The following is a 19,262-nucleotide window of genomic DNA, read 5'->3' on the forward strand; positions in this document are numbered from 1 at the left end:
CTGGATTTTGCAGATAATTACAAGTGGAATGCATGTGTGGAACGTAGGATTCTGGGAGGTTTAAAAGCATTGTACAGCTTCCAAAATAAATGCAGAAAGGCACATTTGTGGAATTGGGAGATGAGGAAATTTTTATACACCATGCTTGTGCAAACAGTGGTTCTCTATGGATGTCCAGCACGGGTGCCTGGGCTCTCCAGGGCTTATTGGAAAAGGATAGAAACAGTGCATAAATGCTTTATTGTAGGCAAGTCGGGAGTTAAAACATAGACACCATATCCCATCCTGTTAGCTCAAACAGGTATGATACCATTGGAACATGAAGCACTATGCCATTATCTGGGATACCTCAACAAGGTTAAGAAGATGGATGCACACCGGATACCACATAAAGCAATGGAAGCCACTAAGACCACGGGCTGGTACAAAGATGGGGAGGAGTGGATGGAACTATGGGGGATAAAGGCGGCTGATATACCTGAAGAATCATGTGAAATCAGAGACTTAGTGATGCTGAAAATGATACAGAAGATATGGCACAAATTACAATCCAGGTACAAAAATGCAGTTCTACAAATGGGAAATCAACCTGATGGACAGCTATGCAACGCAGAAATATCTTGGGGAGGACATCTCAATATGCAAACTAAGGACCAGCTTAATGATCTAGAAGTGGAGAAGGGTAGATGGATACAACCCTAGATGTGAGGACATACTAAATCTGCCCTACAGGGGAGGTAGAAGACTAGCAGCACATGCTCCTAAAATGTCGAGCATACGCACACATAAGGGAGAACCAACAATAGTTGTAATCTGAAGAATCTATTGGAACAGCTAGCCCACAAGTTTGGAAGCTACTTAAAAGAAATCTTGGAACATCGCAGAAAAATTCTCGGACTAGCACAGAAAATAGTCCAGCAAATACTCACAAGGAGGGTCTCAAAAGGACATTAATACAATCGTATCATATTATATCATCTCATCTCTCTCTCTCTCTCTCTCTCTCTCTCTCTCTCTCTCAACTTGCTGCCGTGCTCAGCCTCAACTCCGTGGGCACCCCCGCCTCAGCCCCACCCTCGCGCTAGCCCTCAGCCCCCGAGGGCATTTCCCTTGCTGTCGCGACCTGCCACAGCCCCCCCACGGGTGTCCTCCAGCCTTTTGCAGCCCCCACGGGACCCCCCTTGCTGCCGCGATCTGTCACAACCCCCCTCAGGCCTCTTCCAGCCCTCAACCTCAGCCACGGGCACAGCTCCTGCTGCCACGACCCCCTGATTGGAGGGCTGTCTTGCTGTGCACCTACCACCAGGCCCCTACCGAGGGGCTGCTCTTACACACCGCTGCCACAGGCAGCCAAGAAACTGACTTAGGCAGCAAGAAGCTGCTGGGTGTCTGCCCTAGGGTGTCACGACCACTCTAGGCGCTGTCCAAGTCACGCGAGGCTGCAGGAACCTGCAAGAAAGTCAACACAACAACACTCAGTAAAGCTGCTTCCTTCCAACAACTTCGTGGGCATTCCATGGTAGTACTTCCCTCAAATACTGGGACAGTCCATAGGTAATGGAAGGTATGGAGGGCTATACGCCCTCTCCCCCTCCATGAATGTCAGCAAGACATTCAATGTCATTCAAAATAGCAGATATTAGAAAAAGAAAATGGCCAAAGGGAAAAAAGGGGAGATAAATAATGTGATACCCAAGAAGGAAGGGAAACCACAAAAGCAGCTCACTATGGATGATGCGAACCAGCGTAGCAACCGTAGTGGCCTACAGGTTGACAGCACTGCCACACAAAAGGCAGCCAACGGACCCTCTTTCCAAACAGTTTCTAGCTCCACTTTGGCCTCCACATCATCACAGTGTTTGGATCAGGAGGAGCCCCTCTCAGCTCGACTCACTATCCTACCACTACACACACATAGTATGCCTCAGTTTTGTCACCCCTACCCCTCACTCAGCCATCTTTCTCCTTCTCACTCGGTCCTGCCGCACCCACACTCCAGATATCCCCTCACCATGCCCCACATAGTCCAGAGCGCCCTTCACCTATAGTCAGTGGATATACATGGGAGATAGTGTATTCGCCAGGGACCTACGCGAGGAGGTTGAGACCTTGCCATACATAGCCCTCTATCCTGACATCATGGATTTTTTGAGCTGCGAGGAAGTTCTCCTTGTTACAAACTTCATCGCGAGGACAGGTACACGCCAGGTATCACTTCTGGATTTCGATGATTCTATCCGGTTACCATATGTTGATATAGATGAGGCATGGGTGTCTCAAGTCTTCGTAGACAAACAGGCCCCAATCACAGCTTATAGACATGCACTACTAGACATGGGTAGGATACATGATCTTATCATCTATAATGGCGTGAGTTGTTGGCCTTCCTCGGGTGGGTTCACTTGTTTTCCCCACGGAGGGGGGTCTAGCGAAGTTGACTATCTCATGGGATCTCTTGCCTTCACTTCACACATTATTGATTTCTCTGTCTCACCACCACCTCCAGGAGTAGATCACAATTATATTTTTAAAGGTATTTCCACACCATTGCCCCCATCACACACTACGTCATCATTTAAATACACACACTACCTATCATGACATATGACCACACTAATACCTGCGTGCTCCACTCGCCTCCTCTCCGACTTGTGCAGAGACATTGCTCTTAGAGTATCAAGCCACCTTGATCACACGATCTCTCCATGAGGCTATCCTACACACTTTTCCACACACCACTCGATCCACGCACCCTCCACCTCTTGGCTCGGTACCCTGCAATTGCTGGTACGATGACGAGTGTAAGGCTTTACGCCGACAACTCCGACTCAAAACCAAGCATCATTTTTTGGGAGAGGCAGAGACGATATGTGAGTACGGCGGCCTAGTTCGTCGGAAGAAGTAGGCTTTCGTCCACCGGAACGAAGAGAAGTTATTAAACATTTTGTTTAGTAACAACTCTAAGGACTTCTTGGGCGGAGGTTCCTCGAATGGAACCCCATCCCCTCTCATAGTCACCAAAACCTGGCACTCCTATGCACACACATTGCATGATGCCCCTAACCAGCCATCACCTGATCTCTCACATGTGCCATGCCCACTTCATACAGACTTTTCACAGCCACTGTTGTCAAACGTGCAGCCCAAAAACTTCATAATGGCCGAGTGAAAGATCGTGAAGGTCTACGCACTGAATTCATTGCATACGAGATGGATACCTTGGCCCCAATCTTAGCAAAAGCGGTTTGCATAGGCTTCCCACACACTTGGACCCTTAACACCCATACTAGGTAGGAGATCCCATGAGTCCTGGAAACTTCAGGACCAGTGTGATTTGACATGTTATGTCCAAGATCTATGCATCGGTACTTGACGCAGAGGTTAGCCTACTCGCAGAGCTTCAAGGATTCAGAGCCATGGGATAGGCAGGCTTCTAGTTAGATCTGGGTAGATCAAGGGGATCATTGAGGAGGCCAAGGCACGGAGACAAAAGCTGTATTCTTGCTTTGTGTATTTCCGCAAGGCTTTTGACACATTGCCGAGAGCCCAACTCATTGGACGCTTATAGGATTTTGGATATGATCAGGAGATCATATGGGCAATCACAGGAGCTTCATGTCAGTATAATCCTGATGTTCATGATGCTTGCATGACAAATTTTTATGTATCTCATGCCTGGTTCTTTGATAGTTATTACTTCGTGCACGAAGTTATTCAGCTCACTTGAGCATACATCTAAGGGGGCAGTGCCACATGTGCCAATAATGCATCATATACAGTGAAAGGTATTGGGCAAGTTGCTCTTACTTCTGTTTCTAGTGGTCTTGTCACTCTAGAGAATGTGCTTTATGTTCTAGGCATTCGCAAGAACCTCATTTCTATTTCATCCATAGCTACATGTGGCTATCCGGTTCTTTTTTATGGTGTACGATGTGCAGTGTATGATGCTACACATGCCTTTACCATGGTCTTGACTGGCACATTGATTAGAGGTATGTATAGACTTGATGCTTATGACATATGTTTGGATGATTTTGCACTTGCAAATGCACATGCTTTTGCTCTTGATTCCTCTACCATGGCAGATACCCATTTGTGGCATGAGAGGATTCGTCACCTCAACTCTGGGGCTTTGGTGAAGTTATATAAGGATGATATTGTTGTTGATCTTTCCAAAATGCATATGCCTTCAAAGCATGCTTGTGAACCCTGCCATTCTGCATTTCCCAAGGATGGGAGAGTTGGTGCCTCGCGCAAGCTTTATTTGGTTCATAGTGATGTTTGTGAACCCATGAGAATTGCAGCTTTGGGCCGATTCTATTATTTTGTTACATTCATTAATGACTTCTTTAGGTATACTTGGTTTTTTGCCTTGCAATCCAAATCTGAAGTTTCTACATGCTTCCGGCATTTTATTGCCTTGGTTGAGAATGAGAGTGGGCTGCACATTGCTCACCTTAATACAGACAAGGGGGGTGAATATATATAAAAGGAGTTTGCTGTTTTTTTGGCCTCATGTGGCATTCATCATCGGTGCACGGTGCCTTATACTCCTCAACAGAATCTCGTGGCTGAACGGAAGAATAGATGAGTGATGGAGATGGCCAGGTGTATGTTGAAAGGCAAGCATTTGCCTAACAAATTGTGGTTGGATGCCGTTATGTGTGCTAATTACATTTTGAACGGATGTCCCACAAAGGCATTGCAGACCATCACACCTTATAAGGCTTGGATAGGTCATAACCGCGGATTTCTCACATAGAGGATTTTTGGATGCTTGGCATATGCTCAAGTGCCTTCTCAGACACTTAAGCTCTACTAGCCCCGCATGGGCAAGTGCCTTGTGAGTAGGGATGTTGTATTTGATGAATCCTCCACTATGCCTTTGCTAGACTATCAAAAACAGCCCGTTGTTGATGCCTCAGATATCTTTGATAGCTTGATGCCTTTGTTTCCCTCAGATGCTCTTGATGATGTCACATCTGAGGTTGTACCTCCTCCATCTGTTGGTCATTTGCAGCCACATGTGCAGCCTGATATGCCTCAGCTTGATCAGGACATTGTGCACAGAGCTCTTGAGCAGGAAAGAGCTGAAATACAGGAGCCCAGAAAGGTCCCCCGTTGGCTCCTTGACACAATAAGAGACATCAAACAAGATACTCCTCTGCCAGCCCGTACTCGCGCAGCTGTCCGGAAAGACCATGCATGGGTTGCTAAAGCATGCAATTAAGAGCCCTTATGCCGTAAGGATGCCTCTCAGAATGATTGTTGGTTGAAGGCTATGCAAGCTTTATTTGGATTCTATCTATCAGATAACACTTGCGAGTTGTGTGACTTGCCTCCTGGCAAGAATGCCATTGGAACTAAGTGGGTTTATAAGATTAAACGGAAGGCTGATGGTTCAATGGACCGTTACAAAGCCCGTCTTGTTGCTAAGGGCTATGCTCAGCAGCAAGGGCACTTTCATTGGGAGGTACATCAGCTTGATATCAAGACATCTTTCCTTCATGGGCATTTGCAGGAAGAGGTCTATGTTTCCCAACCTCCTGGCTTTGAGGTTGAAGGTTTTGAAAGCAAGGTATACCACTTTAAAAAATCCCTCTATGGATTGAAGCAGGCACCTCGGGCTTGGTATTCCAAGATTCATACTCATTTTCTCACACTTGGCCTTTCAGAACAGGCCTACAGAGGCTAGCCTTTACATTCGCAAGAGTGGGACAGATTTTACTGATTTTAGTACTCTATGTGGATGACATGCTTGTGACTAGGAAACATGCTGAGCAAATTGCAGCTTTCAAGCTTGACTTGCAGAAGACATTTGCTATGTTTGATCCTGGTCTTTTGCATTACTATTTGGGCATCCAATTTGCTAGCAGTGAGGGGGACATTTTGATGTCACAATGCAAGTATATTGGACAGCTTTTGCAGCATTTTCAGTTTGAGGATTGCAAGCCAGCATCGACACCATTAGAGCCTGGTTTTCACATCTCTTTAGAGGATGGCAATGGTGCATGTGATATCGCTCTCTATCAGCAGGCAGTTGGTTGTTTGATTTTCTTATGCCATACGAGACCCGATCTTCAGTATGCTGTTTCACAGTTGAGCAGATATATGCACAGCTCATCCGCACCATTGGCATGCTATGAAGCATGTCTTCGGGTATCTCGAAGGCAATCAGCATTTGAGCCTTCTTTATGAGGCTGATTCTTCACTTCTTATGCATGGATTTACTGATAGTGATTGGGCTGGCTGTTCGGACACCCGTGTGTCACATAGTGGCAACTGTGTCATGCTTGGTACTTCATGCATTTCTTGGTTCAGCAAGAAGCAGAGTAATGCGAATTTCTCAACATCATGGGAACCTATAGAAGTATCTGAAGCAAGAATCCGGCTAGAGAGCAATCAGTCCCTCCTAGGGTCCCAATAAAGGTCACAAGCTCATCTATGTAAAGGCCGAACAAGGTTGGTGATAATGGAGAACCTTGTTTGATCCCAATGGTGCTCATGATCTCTTTTGTCCACCTTACACCTCTCCGAATCCTACCTAAGACTCTCTCATAGAGTGTACATTATCATTCAACAAGAGCAATATGGCTCTTTGAAATAGTATGGAGTCAATTACCCCATTTCGGAAGGAATTTCATATCATACTTGTGCACTTTAGTCTTAAATTTAATTTACAGTTGTGCTGTGGTTTATAAATTTGCAGGATTATCCTGTTTCTGACTGTTTATTCTCTCAGAGCTTTCCTTCAATGAGGAAATTTCATACACAACATACACAACTTGTGCAATAAACTGGTATCTTTGTGTTGTTGGAAATGAGACCCTCTCAGAGCTTTCCTTTTAATAAATAAAGAAAATTTATATCATGAAATGATTAGTTTATAAATTTACAGGGGTCATCCTGTTTCTGACTGGTTATTCATTGCTAGTGCAGTGCTTTAGCTGCATTCTATACAAGGGGCCTTGCAGAGAAGTTTCCAAGGGTGAAGGCACCTTCTTTAGAGGTTAGAAACGTCATTTTGATACAAACATGAGTCACTTGAACTTAAATTGTGAACATCCTTTAATTTCTTTGTCAGTCACTGCAAGTTCATGTGCTGCATATAAAAAATATTGCCATCAAATCTTTCCCAACTGAATCATGATAATAGGGTATTCACCCAATTCCAAGTACAATCTTTACTACACTGAATAGTGACTCATCTGGATATATGCAGGAGTTATGTGTAGTCTTTCAAATGCATGCTGTGTTTTGTCTCAATTGACTAGTGCTAAAAATGTAGGCTTATTGAATTAATGTGATTTCTCTATTGTGTTGGAGTCTGAGGTCATTTTGATTAATGTACGTAGTGATTAACTCTTGAATAAATAACATATAAAAAGATTATTAGCGAATAATAGCATATACGACATATACGAATATCCCTAGCCAAAATAATCAGTTTGCATCTTTACGCTCTTCTAAGAGGCTGAAGAGTGTGCCCACAAGACTTGGATAGTGTTTCTCTCCTCTTTTTCAAGCTCATTTGTTCTTGTGCATTGGGGTTTTCTCCAGTGTACAATGCATTCCTTTTGTATGTTGTGGGATTGGATCAAAGGATTGTAGCCCTTCCAGTTCTTATAAGGTGATGATCAGCGGATGCACGTGTTGGATACTTTTTTCCCTGCAGCTGTTTTTTGGAAATTGAAAACGATACATTTTCCCCTTTGTATAGAATTTACATATGAGTGTACACATCCCTCTGCATATCAAAATACACTATGATTGCAACAACACGATTATGTTGTAATGAAAATGATTGGCTTTCAGGAAGTTGACACAATCTGCAGCATCAATGTAGTAACACATATCATGCCTATCCTAAATCATGCCTATCCTGTATTCCACAATGCATTCATCATTTAGTTGGGTTTTTATAGGATCTTATTCCCCATGCTTTTCTGTTTGCCCCTTGTTCTTCCAGGTTCTTAACTAGACCCATTGCAGTACTTACAACTATGTCGTTTCTTTTTCCCAAAGAAAAAGAACTTTCTATTAATGCTTGAAAAAACCAACCATACAAAACAGCAGTCCCTGAGGCGCTGATCTTGGGAAATAAATCAGAAAAACCTGCAGAGAGGTGGAAAAAGGAGGGAACAAGGCGGGAAAAAAGAGGGAGCGAAAGGCCAGCCAAAGAGCATAGGCAGGGGCTGCATGAAGCTTGGAGGGCTGACAAAAAGAAGACCAAAAAGCCACCGATAGGCAGGGAAAACAGTCTTGGGGGCTGAAGACACCCACTGACCTCAATGAGCTTCTCCTAAACCCCCTGACCAAAAAAGAACTCCAAGGAGGAGGCCCAATCCAAAACGGGCAGGCTGAGAACTCTTGAAGGCATTCCAAAAAATCAAGACTGCTATTGCTATCTCCTGCAAAAAAAGAGGGAGCGAAAGGCCAGCCAAAGAGCATAGGCAGGGGGCTGCATGAAGCTTGGAGGGCTCACAAAAAGAAGACAAAAAAGCCACTGATAGGCAGGGAAACAGCCTTCGGGGCTGAAGACACCCACCAACCTCAATGAGCTTCTCCTAAACCCCCCGACCAAAAAGGAACTCCAAGGAGGAGGCCCAATCCAAAATGGGCAGGCTGAGAACTCTTGAAGGCATTCCAAAAAATCAAGACTGCTGTTGCTATGTCCTGCGAATTCTTCGGGGCTGAAGACACCCACCGACCTCAATGAGCTTCTCCTAAACCCCCCGACCAAAAAGGAACTCCAAGGAGGAGGCCCAATCCAAAACGGGCAGGCTGAGAACTCTTGAAGGCATTCCAAAAAATCAAGACTGCTGTTGCTATCTCCTGCGAACAGTCCCACGGCTGGAGTGCCTGGAAGATCTGAATCAACTCTGAGGACAAGCCCACAAGAGTAGGGGCTGCTAGATGCGCAGAATTCGCCACGTGTGCAATGGGTACGGGGGTTCCCAAACCCCATCCCCTAGCCATGCAACAGAGCCTCTCTCTCCTCCCAAAAAGTCCCGGGAGGGATGGGAGAGAGAGGACCAATTGAATAACTGAGGAAAATGTCCATTGAAAGGACCAAAACATAGGTACAAAAATGCACTCACAACCTACACTACATAGACAATGGGAACGCTGCTCCACTAGTCCTAAATCGGAGGCCATGAATTGTCGGCCAATCTGCTGCTTACTCCTGTGGTGTGCCTCTCAAACGAGGTCTTCAGTGGTTTAAGGAGGAGCCTCTCAAACCTGTGTCAGCTCCCTTCTGCACCTCTGTGATCTGCTTGCCTTTGTTGGATGTGCTGGTTCTTTTACTACACCCCTGCTGCTGCTTTGGTCCACCTTTTGTGCACATCTGATGGCTTGAACTGCTGGCCTGATTCTGAGCCTTGCTGCTGCCTTTCAGTGTCTTCTTTAGTGCTTTTGCTGCACTTCTGAAGGGCTCTTCTTGCAGTCTACAATGCTGAACTGAATGCTTTTCTGTTTTCACAAAGGGGCCCTTATATAGCGTCTAGAAAGCCCTACAAACCGAGGGTTGGGCTTACTGAGTTTATTGGATGGCTGACCGGCTCTAGGTTGGGGCGTATAAAATATCCCACCCAGAACTCCATTTGGCTGGGCTTTGCTCCAGCACACCTGCCCACAAACGGGCTAAATGTCTGCCTAGTTGCAGTGCTCTGCAGAGCCTTATCTGCCCCTCGAAAGGGGCCCAAACTGGGCTGCTGTCCCACCCCATATGGGGGCCGAGATGTGTGGCCCAATGGATGGTCAACACCTGGTTGTCCTATGGACAGATCTGCCCATGGGTGGATCCAATCATACACAAGAACAAGAAACCCAAGAAAGTTGAATATGTGATGCTGTCACGGGCATCCACAAGCCCGTGGCCATGCTAGCTGGTGCCAATATAGCACAGGTCAACAGACAGTAAACGCCATGCCATCGCAGGTCAAAAAGCACAGAGTTGACTTTGGTCAAAAGCCAACGTTGACTTTGTGGCCGACATGGTCAACGGTCAGCATTGAGCAAGTCGGCCAGGCTGACCTAACTAGTAACAACTATAAAAGGGCAGGCTTTGGTCCTCATTCTTCATCCCACAGTTGGGCACTTCAGCCTTCAGAATAGCAGCAACAAGGCCTCCCTGTAGTAGACCAGCAGGGTGCCTTAGCCTCTTTAGGGATCTAGTGAGGATTCACCTCCTCTTGGTAGTCTAGTCTTCTAGTTTTGCAGTGAGGGTTTCAGCCCCTTCATACAGTTGTATTTAGCCCTTCGGGCATTCATTATTCAGTTGTATCTATTTCCTCTTCGGAGGTCCACTACATTCTCTCCCTTTGATTCTCTCACTCACATCCACAGCATCACTTTGTGTATTGAGTGCATCCTCTTGTAGTTGTGGTTAGTATTGAGCAAGAGAGAGAGTGAGCCCTCCTTCCTTGGGAAGCTCAACTTCGGTATGACGGTAAGTAGGAACCTTGGCGTTGACTTTGTGGCTCAATCAGTTTGAAGTTATTTTTCAGTGATGCCTGCGAAGGACAATGAGCGGTGCATCTTAGTATCCATGCACATCACAAGTGAGTCACTTGGTGGCTCAAGTGTAGAGAGACCTCTATGATGCAGACGAGGAGACACCTCTTTACAGTTGGACGGAGTTCGTGAAAGACCTTAAATCACGATTCGTGCCACCGCGGCACCTGGACAGGCTCCAGAGTCAGTTCTACGAGCTACGCCAGGGAGACACCGAGACGGTAAATCATTGTCCCAATAAGTTCACCCACCCAGGTCTTTATACAGTTGCAACTGGAGGACAATCAGAAGCTAAGCATATTTCTCCTTGGGCTGCGTACAGACATCCAATTGTATGTCAGAATTTTTAGGCCATGGGATTATGAGTGTGCTTATGGGCTTGCTCAGAACTTTAAGCTCATGCACAAGGGTCAAGGATCCAAGCAAGTCAATAGTAAGAAGTCCCAGGATTCCATGCAAGGCGATGATGGGAGCTTCATCTTGCAGTTAGCAACCAGCAAGGGCTATCCGCAACAGACCAATAGGGTGCCTCAGCCTCTTCAGGGATCTAGTGAGGATTCACCTCCTCTAGTTAGTCTAATCTTTTAGTTTTGCAGTGAGGGGTTTCAACCCCTTCATACAGTTGTGTTCAGCCCTTCGGGCATTCATTATACAGTTGTATCTATTTCCTCTTCGGAGGTCCACTACATTCTCTCCCTTTGATTCTCTCACTCGCATCCACATCATCACTTTGTGTATTGAGTGCATCCTCTTGCAATTGCACTTAATATTGAGCAGGAGAGAGAGTGAGGATAGTCTATCTCCCGCTACAACTGCCCATGTGGCAGCCTATGTGCTACGCACACGTAGCCCCTCTCTCGCTCTATAATCTCCTACGTTCTACAGGTGTCAATTCCCATGCTTTCCTCATTTAGGGGTATAAGCTGTGGAGTTGACCCTTTCTAACTTGCCCTCGTAATGAGCCATTGTGAGTGTCCACTCCATGAAGCGTATAGTCCATCTACTCCTGGGAAGAGCGCTCAGGAACTAGATCCTGTGGTTCTTCAAGGCTGGTCCAAATGCCGGTCCAATACTAGAGCAGGATCCTTGTGACCATATGGCATTCTCTGGGTTGTCACGATCACATTGGCAAGGGAGCTTGGGGGTTCATCAGCAGGTGGAGGGGATGGACTTTCTGCAAGCCTTCTTGATTGCTCTGCACCCTCTGCTTGGAATTAATGCAGTTGTGCATGGCATGTCTCGCTCCTCAGTTATTGCCATGACATCTGCAGTCGTCAGCCTTGCAGCTACCTTGGCCTAACCCAGTGCTGGGCAATGTGGCAAGCCACCATTGCCGATTGGTTGGCTTCTCGAGCAAGCTGTTCCCAAATTCCTTGCAGTTGGCTTCTGGTCAGGCCTTTCAGAGAGAAGTAGAAATAGTCTACATCATCATAAGGGTCTTGGGGGGGGTTTGTCGAACATACATTCTGATGAGGGTGCTTGCTGGACTTGTTGCTCCAAGGTCTGGGGCACTTCCTCTGTACGTAGCTGCTAGTATGGGGCACTTCCTCAGTAGGGGGATGCTGGTCACTGGTTTATTCAGTTGGGGGATATGGTCCCTTTATCTCCTTGGCCTGTGCTTGTTGAATTGGAGGTGGGAGGGGAGTTGTTTGGGGGACCTATTCTTCTTGAGGCTGTACTTCGTGGTCCAGCTGGCTACTTGAACCTGTGCTCCGTTTGGTGTTTATCACTGGAGGGGGCATCTTTAGATGCTGCAGTTTGTTTTTACATTATTAATTTATCAAGAGGCTTTTATTTTTCAGTATAGTCAGCTTGCAATAGAGAAGATGGGACCTGAAAATGTGGTCAAGATTACCATGATAATCACTCTGCGTGCAAAGAATATGGGAGTGCATCATGGTAGATTCTCTCTGTTGTATGGTTGCCTTGTGCACCTCATTCCACTAGTTTAATAAAGGAGGACTTTGGCAACCTTTCTTGGATTTTGGATGTGAGAAGTAAATCAAATATAGTGTTTAACATCATCACTCACACGCTTGGGGTGATTGCAATGTTCAGAGATCATTGAAAGTGAAAGCTGAAAAAGCAATACAAGACACAGTTTGGCTACATCTACAGCCTTTCCAAGTGTGTGTATTGTTGGACCAAAGGTGTGGGGACTAGACACATAGTGTGTTCTTGAGTATGTCAGTGTGAATGCGTCCCTAGTTTGATAGATGAGCCACTTGTGCCACTCAATGGACGGTGGACTAGTTGTGTGTGTGTGAGACCGCATGTGATGTTAGTGAGATCCTCTCTTGACATCACCTATGATTTTTGTATGTGTTGAAGAAGAGAAGGCTTGGGCAGCAACGTAAAAAATTAGGGACTCGTGTACTTGATAATCTCAATCAATCACATCATTTGAGTCATGCGATCTCTCTCTCTCTCTCTCTCTCTCTCTCTCTCTCTCTCTCTCTCTTAGGTCAGTCTTCCGACGACTCATGCAACCAAGCAAGGCTCACATGAGGGCAGGGAGCTTTGGCTCGCTTAGAGAAACAGTGCTTTCAAGCACACCTCCAGGACTCTTCGATGGCTAGTTTATACACTTGTGAGGCCGACGGCCATGTATGCGACACCCTTTTGGGGGAGGAGTGACCTATCGGTCACAAAGTGGCGGAGATTGGAGAGGCTACAAATGATTATGGAATCCAAGATGTGATTCGGAGTAAGCCCTCTATTCCTCGCTGGATCGTAGAAGCAGAGCTCGCTATGACACCACTCTAGATTGATGCCATCATCTAGATGGTGACATATCACCATAGGTTTTGGGCCTTACCTAGCTTGAGACTGCCAAGGGTGGCACTAGAGTCATCTAGACGACTAGCTGAGAGCACGGTTTGCACTTCTTGGTATGCATGCATATCCAGATGGTTTGCTAGTCATGATATTCGATGGACCGCCTTCTGCTCTTCCAGTACAGCTTGGATATCCCGTCCCTTTAGATCTCACGAGATGAGATCAACCGTATCATATGGTTGGATCTACTCTAGCTCTATACATCGTAGACTTGGGGGGGGGGGGGGACTAGGAGTTCTACCAAGATCTAGCTCTTGAAAGTATTCAAAGATGGGGCGATTTTCATACCCATGACTCTATTGCAGTAGAGCAGATAGTAGGAGGTGATAGTGTCGCAGGAGGCTGACCGTGCGCAGCAACATGTCATAGACTTTTATGCTTTCGAGTTAGCCCCAAAACATAGTTGGGTAGAGGGAGGAGGAGATAGCGGACTTGGACAACATGGATCAGCGGGAAGAGGAGCGGTTGGGGCCAGGGATACAGAGACCACACACGAAGCAGAGGTTGACCAGAGCACGCAGGATGGAGGTACAGCCCATCCCAGCTGTACTCAGAGGGTAAGGTGTGAACCATTTGTTGAAGCATAGTAGAGCAGAGAGTATTCCAAAAGCATATGCTTGCAGCTTATATTTTTCCTCTTTCAAAATCACCTTTAAAAATCCCTTAGCAGCATAATGCACTTTCTTGACAAAGCAACCCCCCAAAGTCCTCATCAACCGATTACCAACATCTGAGGCCATAGGCATACGTCCTGGAAAGAAGATAATCACAGCATTAAATGCATAGACCCAAACAGGATTAACAATTTTATCCACTTCAACCGAGATACCCACTGAAGCTACATGATTTTTCCAATCCTTCATGGTATCCTCAAAACCTTTGTGCATAACATCAAACACTAAGTGAGCTTCCTTTGAGACATGATTTTGATTGTCATCAGATACCATCAGCTTCTGTTTCTTGTGCTGAGACGATTTGTTCCTGGTGTATATTTTTTCAGCCATTTGTAGATAAACTAGAAGCACATGATGTAGAAACAGGGAGAGCACTCCAAAAACTAATGCAGAAGCTGAGGGCAAGAAAGGATTATGGACAGCAGAAAAGGCAGGCGAAAAGATAGGTTGGAAGCGGAGAAAACAGTTTTGATCCCAAAGCAAAAACAAATTTTAGAGATGCAGCAAGCATAATGAGGCGTATTGACAGGTTTATATAGAAAATTGCAAACGAACAGAAATATGATATATAAACAGGCGGACGATTGGGAAGGAGATTATAGGAAGTCGTGAAGGCTGGTAAGAGGAAACACCATTAAAAGAAACACACTTAGTACCTGAAATTACAGAGCTTGCAAGCAGAAGCCAAACGCAGGAAATTGAGGCGAGAGGACTGGAGCAGCAGCCAGGAGAGATTTCACGACCGTATTTAAAAAAAAAACACACACACACACAATTTATATGTATTTCATTAATATTTATTATTGTATATTCAAAATAAGTAAATAAAAAGCAAACTAATATAATGATAAGAATTGTTTCCTTGTGTTTGCATTGGTGTTTTATTTGTTTTCTTATATGTATGTTGGTTTATCTTTGCTCCCTTTTGTTAGCATTAGTTGTTGTTTCTTTTCTTCTTCTTCTTCTTTTGGTTAGGTTCTGTTGTGGTGGAATTTAACCTATTTTCTCTCTCTCTCTCTCTCTCTCTCTTTGTATTTCTTATTCTTATTTTCTGCTTTGTTTCTTTCTTTTTGCTATCGAAGTTGTTGGTTGTTTGGTTGGGATTTTAAAGCTTAGTAAGCATTGGGTTTATCAAAAGATTGCGAATCTTTTGAAACCCAGATGGCAACTCATGCTTGGGTACTGATGAGAACATAAGTGTAGCTTTGCTTACTAATTTTAATTTGTAAGATTGGATGTATTATACTCTTATGAAGGTGTATACCTAATGAGCTTCTTAGATCTTTGTGACCTCTTGGATCCGTCATTTGTTGTCTTTAGAAGCTCTTTCACTTTTGAATCTTTCATGTGATCCAAATACCATCTATCTGGTGTGACGGCAGAGTCTCCTCTTCAACCACCTTCTTCCATTTGTCCACATGCTTATGCTGTTGTACCTCTGTCCATCCTCTTCAATTTGAAATGCAAGTGGCTGTTGGTTGTGTTTTCTAGACTAAGAATCATCTGACTGATCAAAGACAAAATCTCAGCTGATTATAAGTTTCCTCCTTTGCATATCATATAATATGTATGCTTTTTGCTCTAACCACAAATATGCATTTGACAGGCTTTGCATGTAGCTTTCTTCTCTTCTCAACCGGTACATGCACATAAGGTATACAGACAAACACTGCATTGTTTCACCGGAGACTTTATGCATGTGAATGCCTCCTCAAGTGTCATATCCTTGATAGGCTCAATATCGTGGCCCATAGTACACCTTTTATTAATACCTCATCTCCCCATTCGGAGGAAATATGGGGAGATCATTGATTCCTTTATAAGTAGTTATTCACAACTCTCCTCTGCAACCTCCATATTATTCAGATGAATGTTCATACAAACATTCATTTGGATATTATGGAGGTTATTCAAATGACTAAACCAGCCTCTTATGGGTGTCATATGGCATAAGAAATTCGAATTTACAACCTAGCAATCAAATGTAGAATATTTAGAAAACTCGGATGTGTACTGATAAGACCTCCCTATTGGAGTGTCCTTCAAAGTTCACACAGCCACAGGAGATGTAAAAAAAATTATGAAATTATTGGAGAAAGGTCACATGACCTAGTTGTGGTATGGTTGATGATCCTATTTGAAAGAGAATGAGTCTTTTTCGACTTTGAATTACCTATATAGCTTTTAACAGGCTTTAAAAACAAGTACCCTCTTCCTTGCATATATGGTCTTTTTGATCAGTTGGTACATGTCAAATACTTTTTTGAAATTTTATCTCATATGGCTACAATTAGATGAAGGTGACAAATACAAAAATTGTTTTGCATGAAACATGATGAATTCCTTTTCATGCCCCTTGGGATGACCAATGTCCTTTTCACTGAAGCTCTTTTGGCACATGTGCATATGCCTCACACCCAAATATACACAAATGAGAGTAAGAGGGCTTTTTGACACTCCATGCCTCTTCAAGAATACCACCATCCAAACTCTTACTAGGTGATCTATTGATCACATGCACCACAGTCTTCATTGCTTTAGCCCAAAAACCATCAAAAAGACTTGCATTGGAAAGCATACATTGCAACCTTTCCTGAATGATGCGATTCATCTGTTTTGCAACTGGATTTTGCTCTAGAGTACGAGGAGACATGAGCTCCCTCTTGATCCCATGTGTATCACACAAATGTCGAAAGTCATGAGAGATATACTCTCTACCATTTTCAGCCTGTGGGCATTTAAGTGTTCTACTTGACTGATTTTCAACCAAAGACAACCATTTTTGAAATAGCTGGAACACATCGCTCTTATGAGCTATAGCATAAGCCCACACTTTCCTCATTGGATCATGAATGAATGCCACATAGTATTCAGCCCCACCTAATGACCGTGTAGGCATGGGGCCACATGGCATATGACTGCACCAGATCAAGCTTTTCAAGCTCTTTCTTTCCCCTTCTTTTATGGGATGATTTAGTCTACTTCCCATAAAGACAAGTTTACTCAAGGGTTTGTAAGCTTTCCTACCCTTTCAAGGTTCATGTTCTTTGTTAATCTCTATGTCCACATCTCTTGTGATCCTAATTGATTATTTCATTTCTCTATGAAATCTCCTAATTTATTACATTCTTTGACATCATATTTGTAAGCTTGGAACTGTGTTTTTATAGGAGTACATACTTCAAACTGTCTTAGTATATTTTTATTCAATCAACTTAACTTTAAGGAAATCGCTGTACAGTATGGACTATTAGTGATTATCTTGATGGATGCATGCTTTCTCTTTCTTCTTGATAAATTTCACCTTTGGCTAGAAGGACCACTAAGAGCCTAAGACTGCTCTTCTCAACATGGGCCAAACAGAATTTATTCTAGGATCCAATGCACTTTTTGGAGGTTTCCTTTAGGACATCTTAGACTTTGATGATAGAGTCTGTCAAGATATGTGTCAAGATGTGTGTATATCGTAATTTGTATTTTCTAATGGGCAATTGACATGGATCTCTTTTTTGTATGAGCAGAGGTCTCAATTATAGTTAAAAATTTTGGTCTATTAGGATTAGTATGTAGTTGTTGACCCAACTACTGTTATTTGTGGAGCTGATATGCATAGTGGTATCTCCTTTCAACATCTAGCACTGCTGGGGAGGCTTGGGTGCTAATATGTCTGTCTGCATGCAGCTGTATGCTTGCTTTTGGCAAGACCCGAGTGAGCATGTCCGGATGGCTGCAAGATCTTTGTTTCATTGTGCTGCATCCCGTGCAATTCCATCAATTTTACGTGCAAAGAGAAATATGACTGTTTCTCAGCATGAAACTAATCACAGTGAGTTTGGGATCAATAATAAAAATTCTTTATTGGGACTAGAGCAACAATTAGTCAATGAATGCTCAGCTGAGAAAAGAATCTGGCCAGAGTCTGTCTCCATTTCAGCTGAAATAATTGATTGGCTAGATTCATTCGAGGGACAGAGCTGGACAGCTATTGTAGGGGGCACAAGCCAAGATGCACGAGCAGGGAGGATAATTGTGGGTGCTGCCCTGGCAGTATGGTATCCTGGCCTTGTGAGACCTGAACTTGCTCCTTCAGTTGCTCCTTACCTTGTCAAACTTGTCAAGGCTGTCATTGATAGACATAGTGCAGTGGCTGCAGAATTGCTGGCAGATGGTATGGAGAGTGTCTGGCGACATTTAATATTTATGGAGATCCCACAGTTGATCTCTGATATATTCTTACTGATTGATTGCCTGAGTGGAGGTGGGTCAGCCGGATCGATTTTGGTCACTAACCCAGCTACTGCTCTTACAATTCGAGAGGCCTTAACAGGCAGCCTCTTGCCAAGCTTGGCCATGGCAGACATTCCAAGCTTCTTACGAATTGTGCAGAATCAGCTCTCAGTTGCATCTGCAGATTCGTCAGTCCACTTGGTGGCATTGATGACCATCATCAGGATTATCCGTGGTGCTCCAAGAGCAGTTGCTTATCACTTGACTCAGGTATGTTTCTTAATGTGCTGGAAGCAGTTATAGTGGAACAATGAATTTTTGATGAATTGAAGGCGTAAATCAGATTTAACGATTACTGTGCAGGTCACATCGATCATTTTGCAGACTATGAATTCTGGGAAACATTGTTTTCAAAGTGCCATGGCAGCAGTGAGAGAGATGGTTCGTCTTTATCCTATGGTTGCAGTGCATCAAGGTTCTGCAAAACTTGCTGTTGGTGATGTTGTTGGTGATGTACATTCACTATCTATACAAGTTTATGATCTGAATAGGTTTGCTCGAAACCAGTGTCTTCTGGCCTGTCTTGGGATTCCCTATGAAGATTTGAAGTGGTTTGTTTTCTTGTCTTTGGATGTACTAGCAGAGTTGATTATTTTTAGTTATTTTAATAGGATTGGATTCCCTGGATGGCTATCCATATGTCAATTTTCCTCACTTACCAAGTACATTCATGTAAATTACCCTTCTCTTTTTTTATACCAAGTATATTCACAGAAATAACCCTCCCTTACCAATACCACGTGACCAAGAATAAAGGGGCTTTACTAGATTTGAAACCCCTTCCCAACACTAGCCGTCACCATTATTTTGGACCAACAATGATCAGCATTCCTTGTTTCTCCTTCGCTCTCTTTCTTTCGTTTTGGCCCCAATTCTTGGTTGTGATACCTTCGAGTTTTTCACTTCATTGTAGAATACCTTAGTGACAAATTTTTTATTGTTTTG

At 44.1% G+C, this 19,262-nt stretch overlaps 1 protein-coding gene across 1 annotated transcript in view; it reads left to right on the forward strand.

Moving 5' to 3' along the window:
* Positions 1-19,262, forward strand: part of LOC147897861 (Transducin/WD40 repeat-like superfamily protein) — a 37,759-nt gene that overhangs the window by 13,452 nt on the left and 5,045 nt on the right. The window contains exons 4-6 of the mRNA XM_087380217.1: positions 6,940-7,009; positions 17,712-18,527; positions 18,621-18,808. Coding sequence (XP_087236343.1) covers positions 6,940-7,009; positions 17,712-18,527; positions 18,621-18,808 — 1,074 coding nt within the window. The remainder of the gene's footprint in view (positions 1-6,939; positions 7,010-17,711; positions 18,528-18,620; positions 18,809-19,262) is intronic.

Source organism: Dipteris shenzhenensis, chromosome 10 (assembly GCF_047967505.1).
Source record: "Dipteris shenzhenensis isolate YYH24624 ecotype China chromosome 10, Dip_SZ_1.0, whole genome shotgun sequence".
NCBI classification, from domain to species: domain Eukaryota; kingdom Viridiplantae; phylum Streptophyta; class Polypodiopsida; order Gleicheniales; family Dipteridaceae; genus Dipteris; species Dipteris shenzhenensis.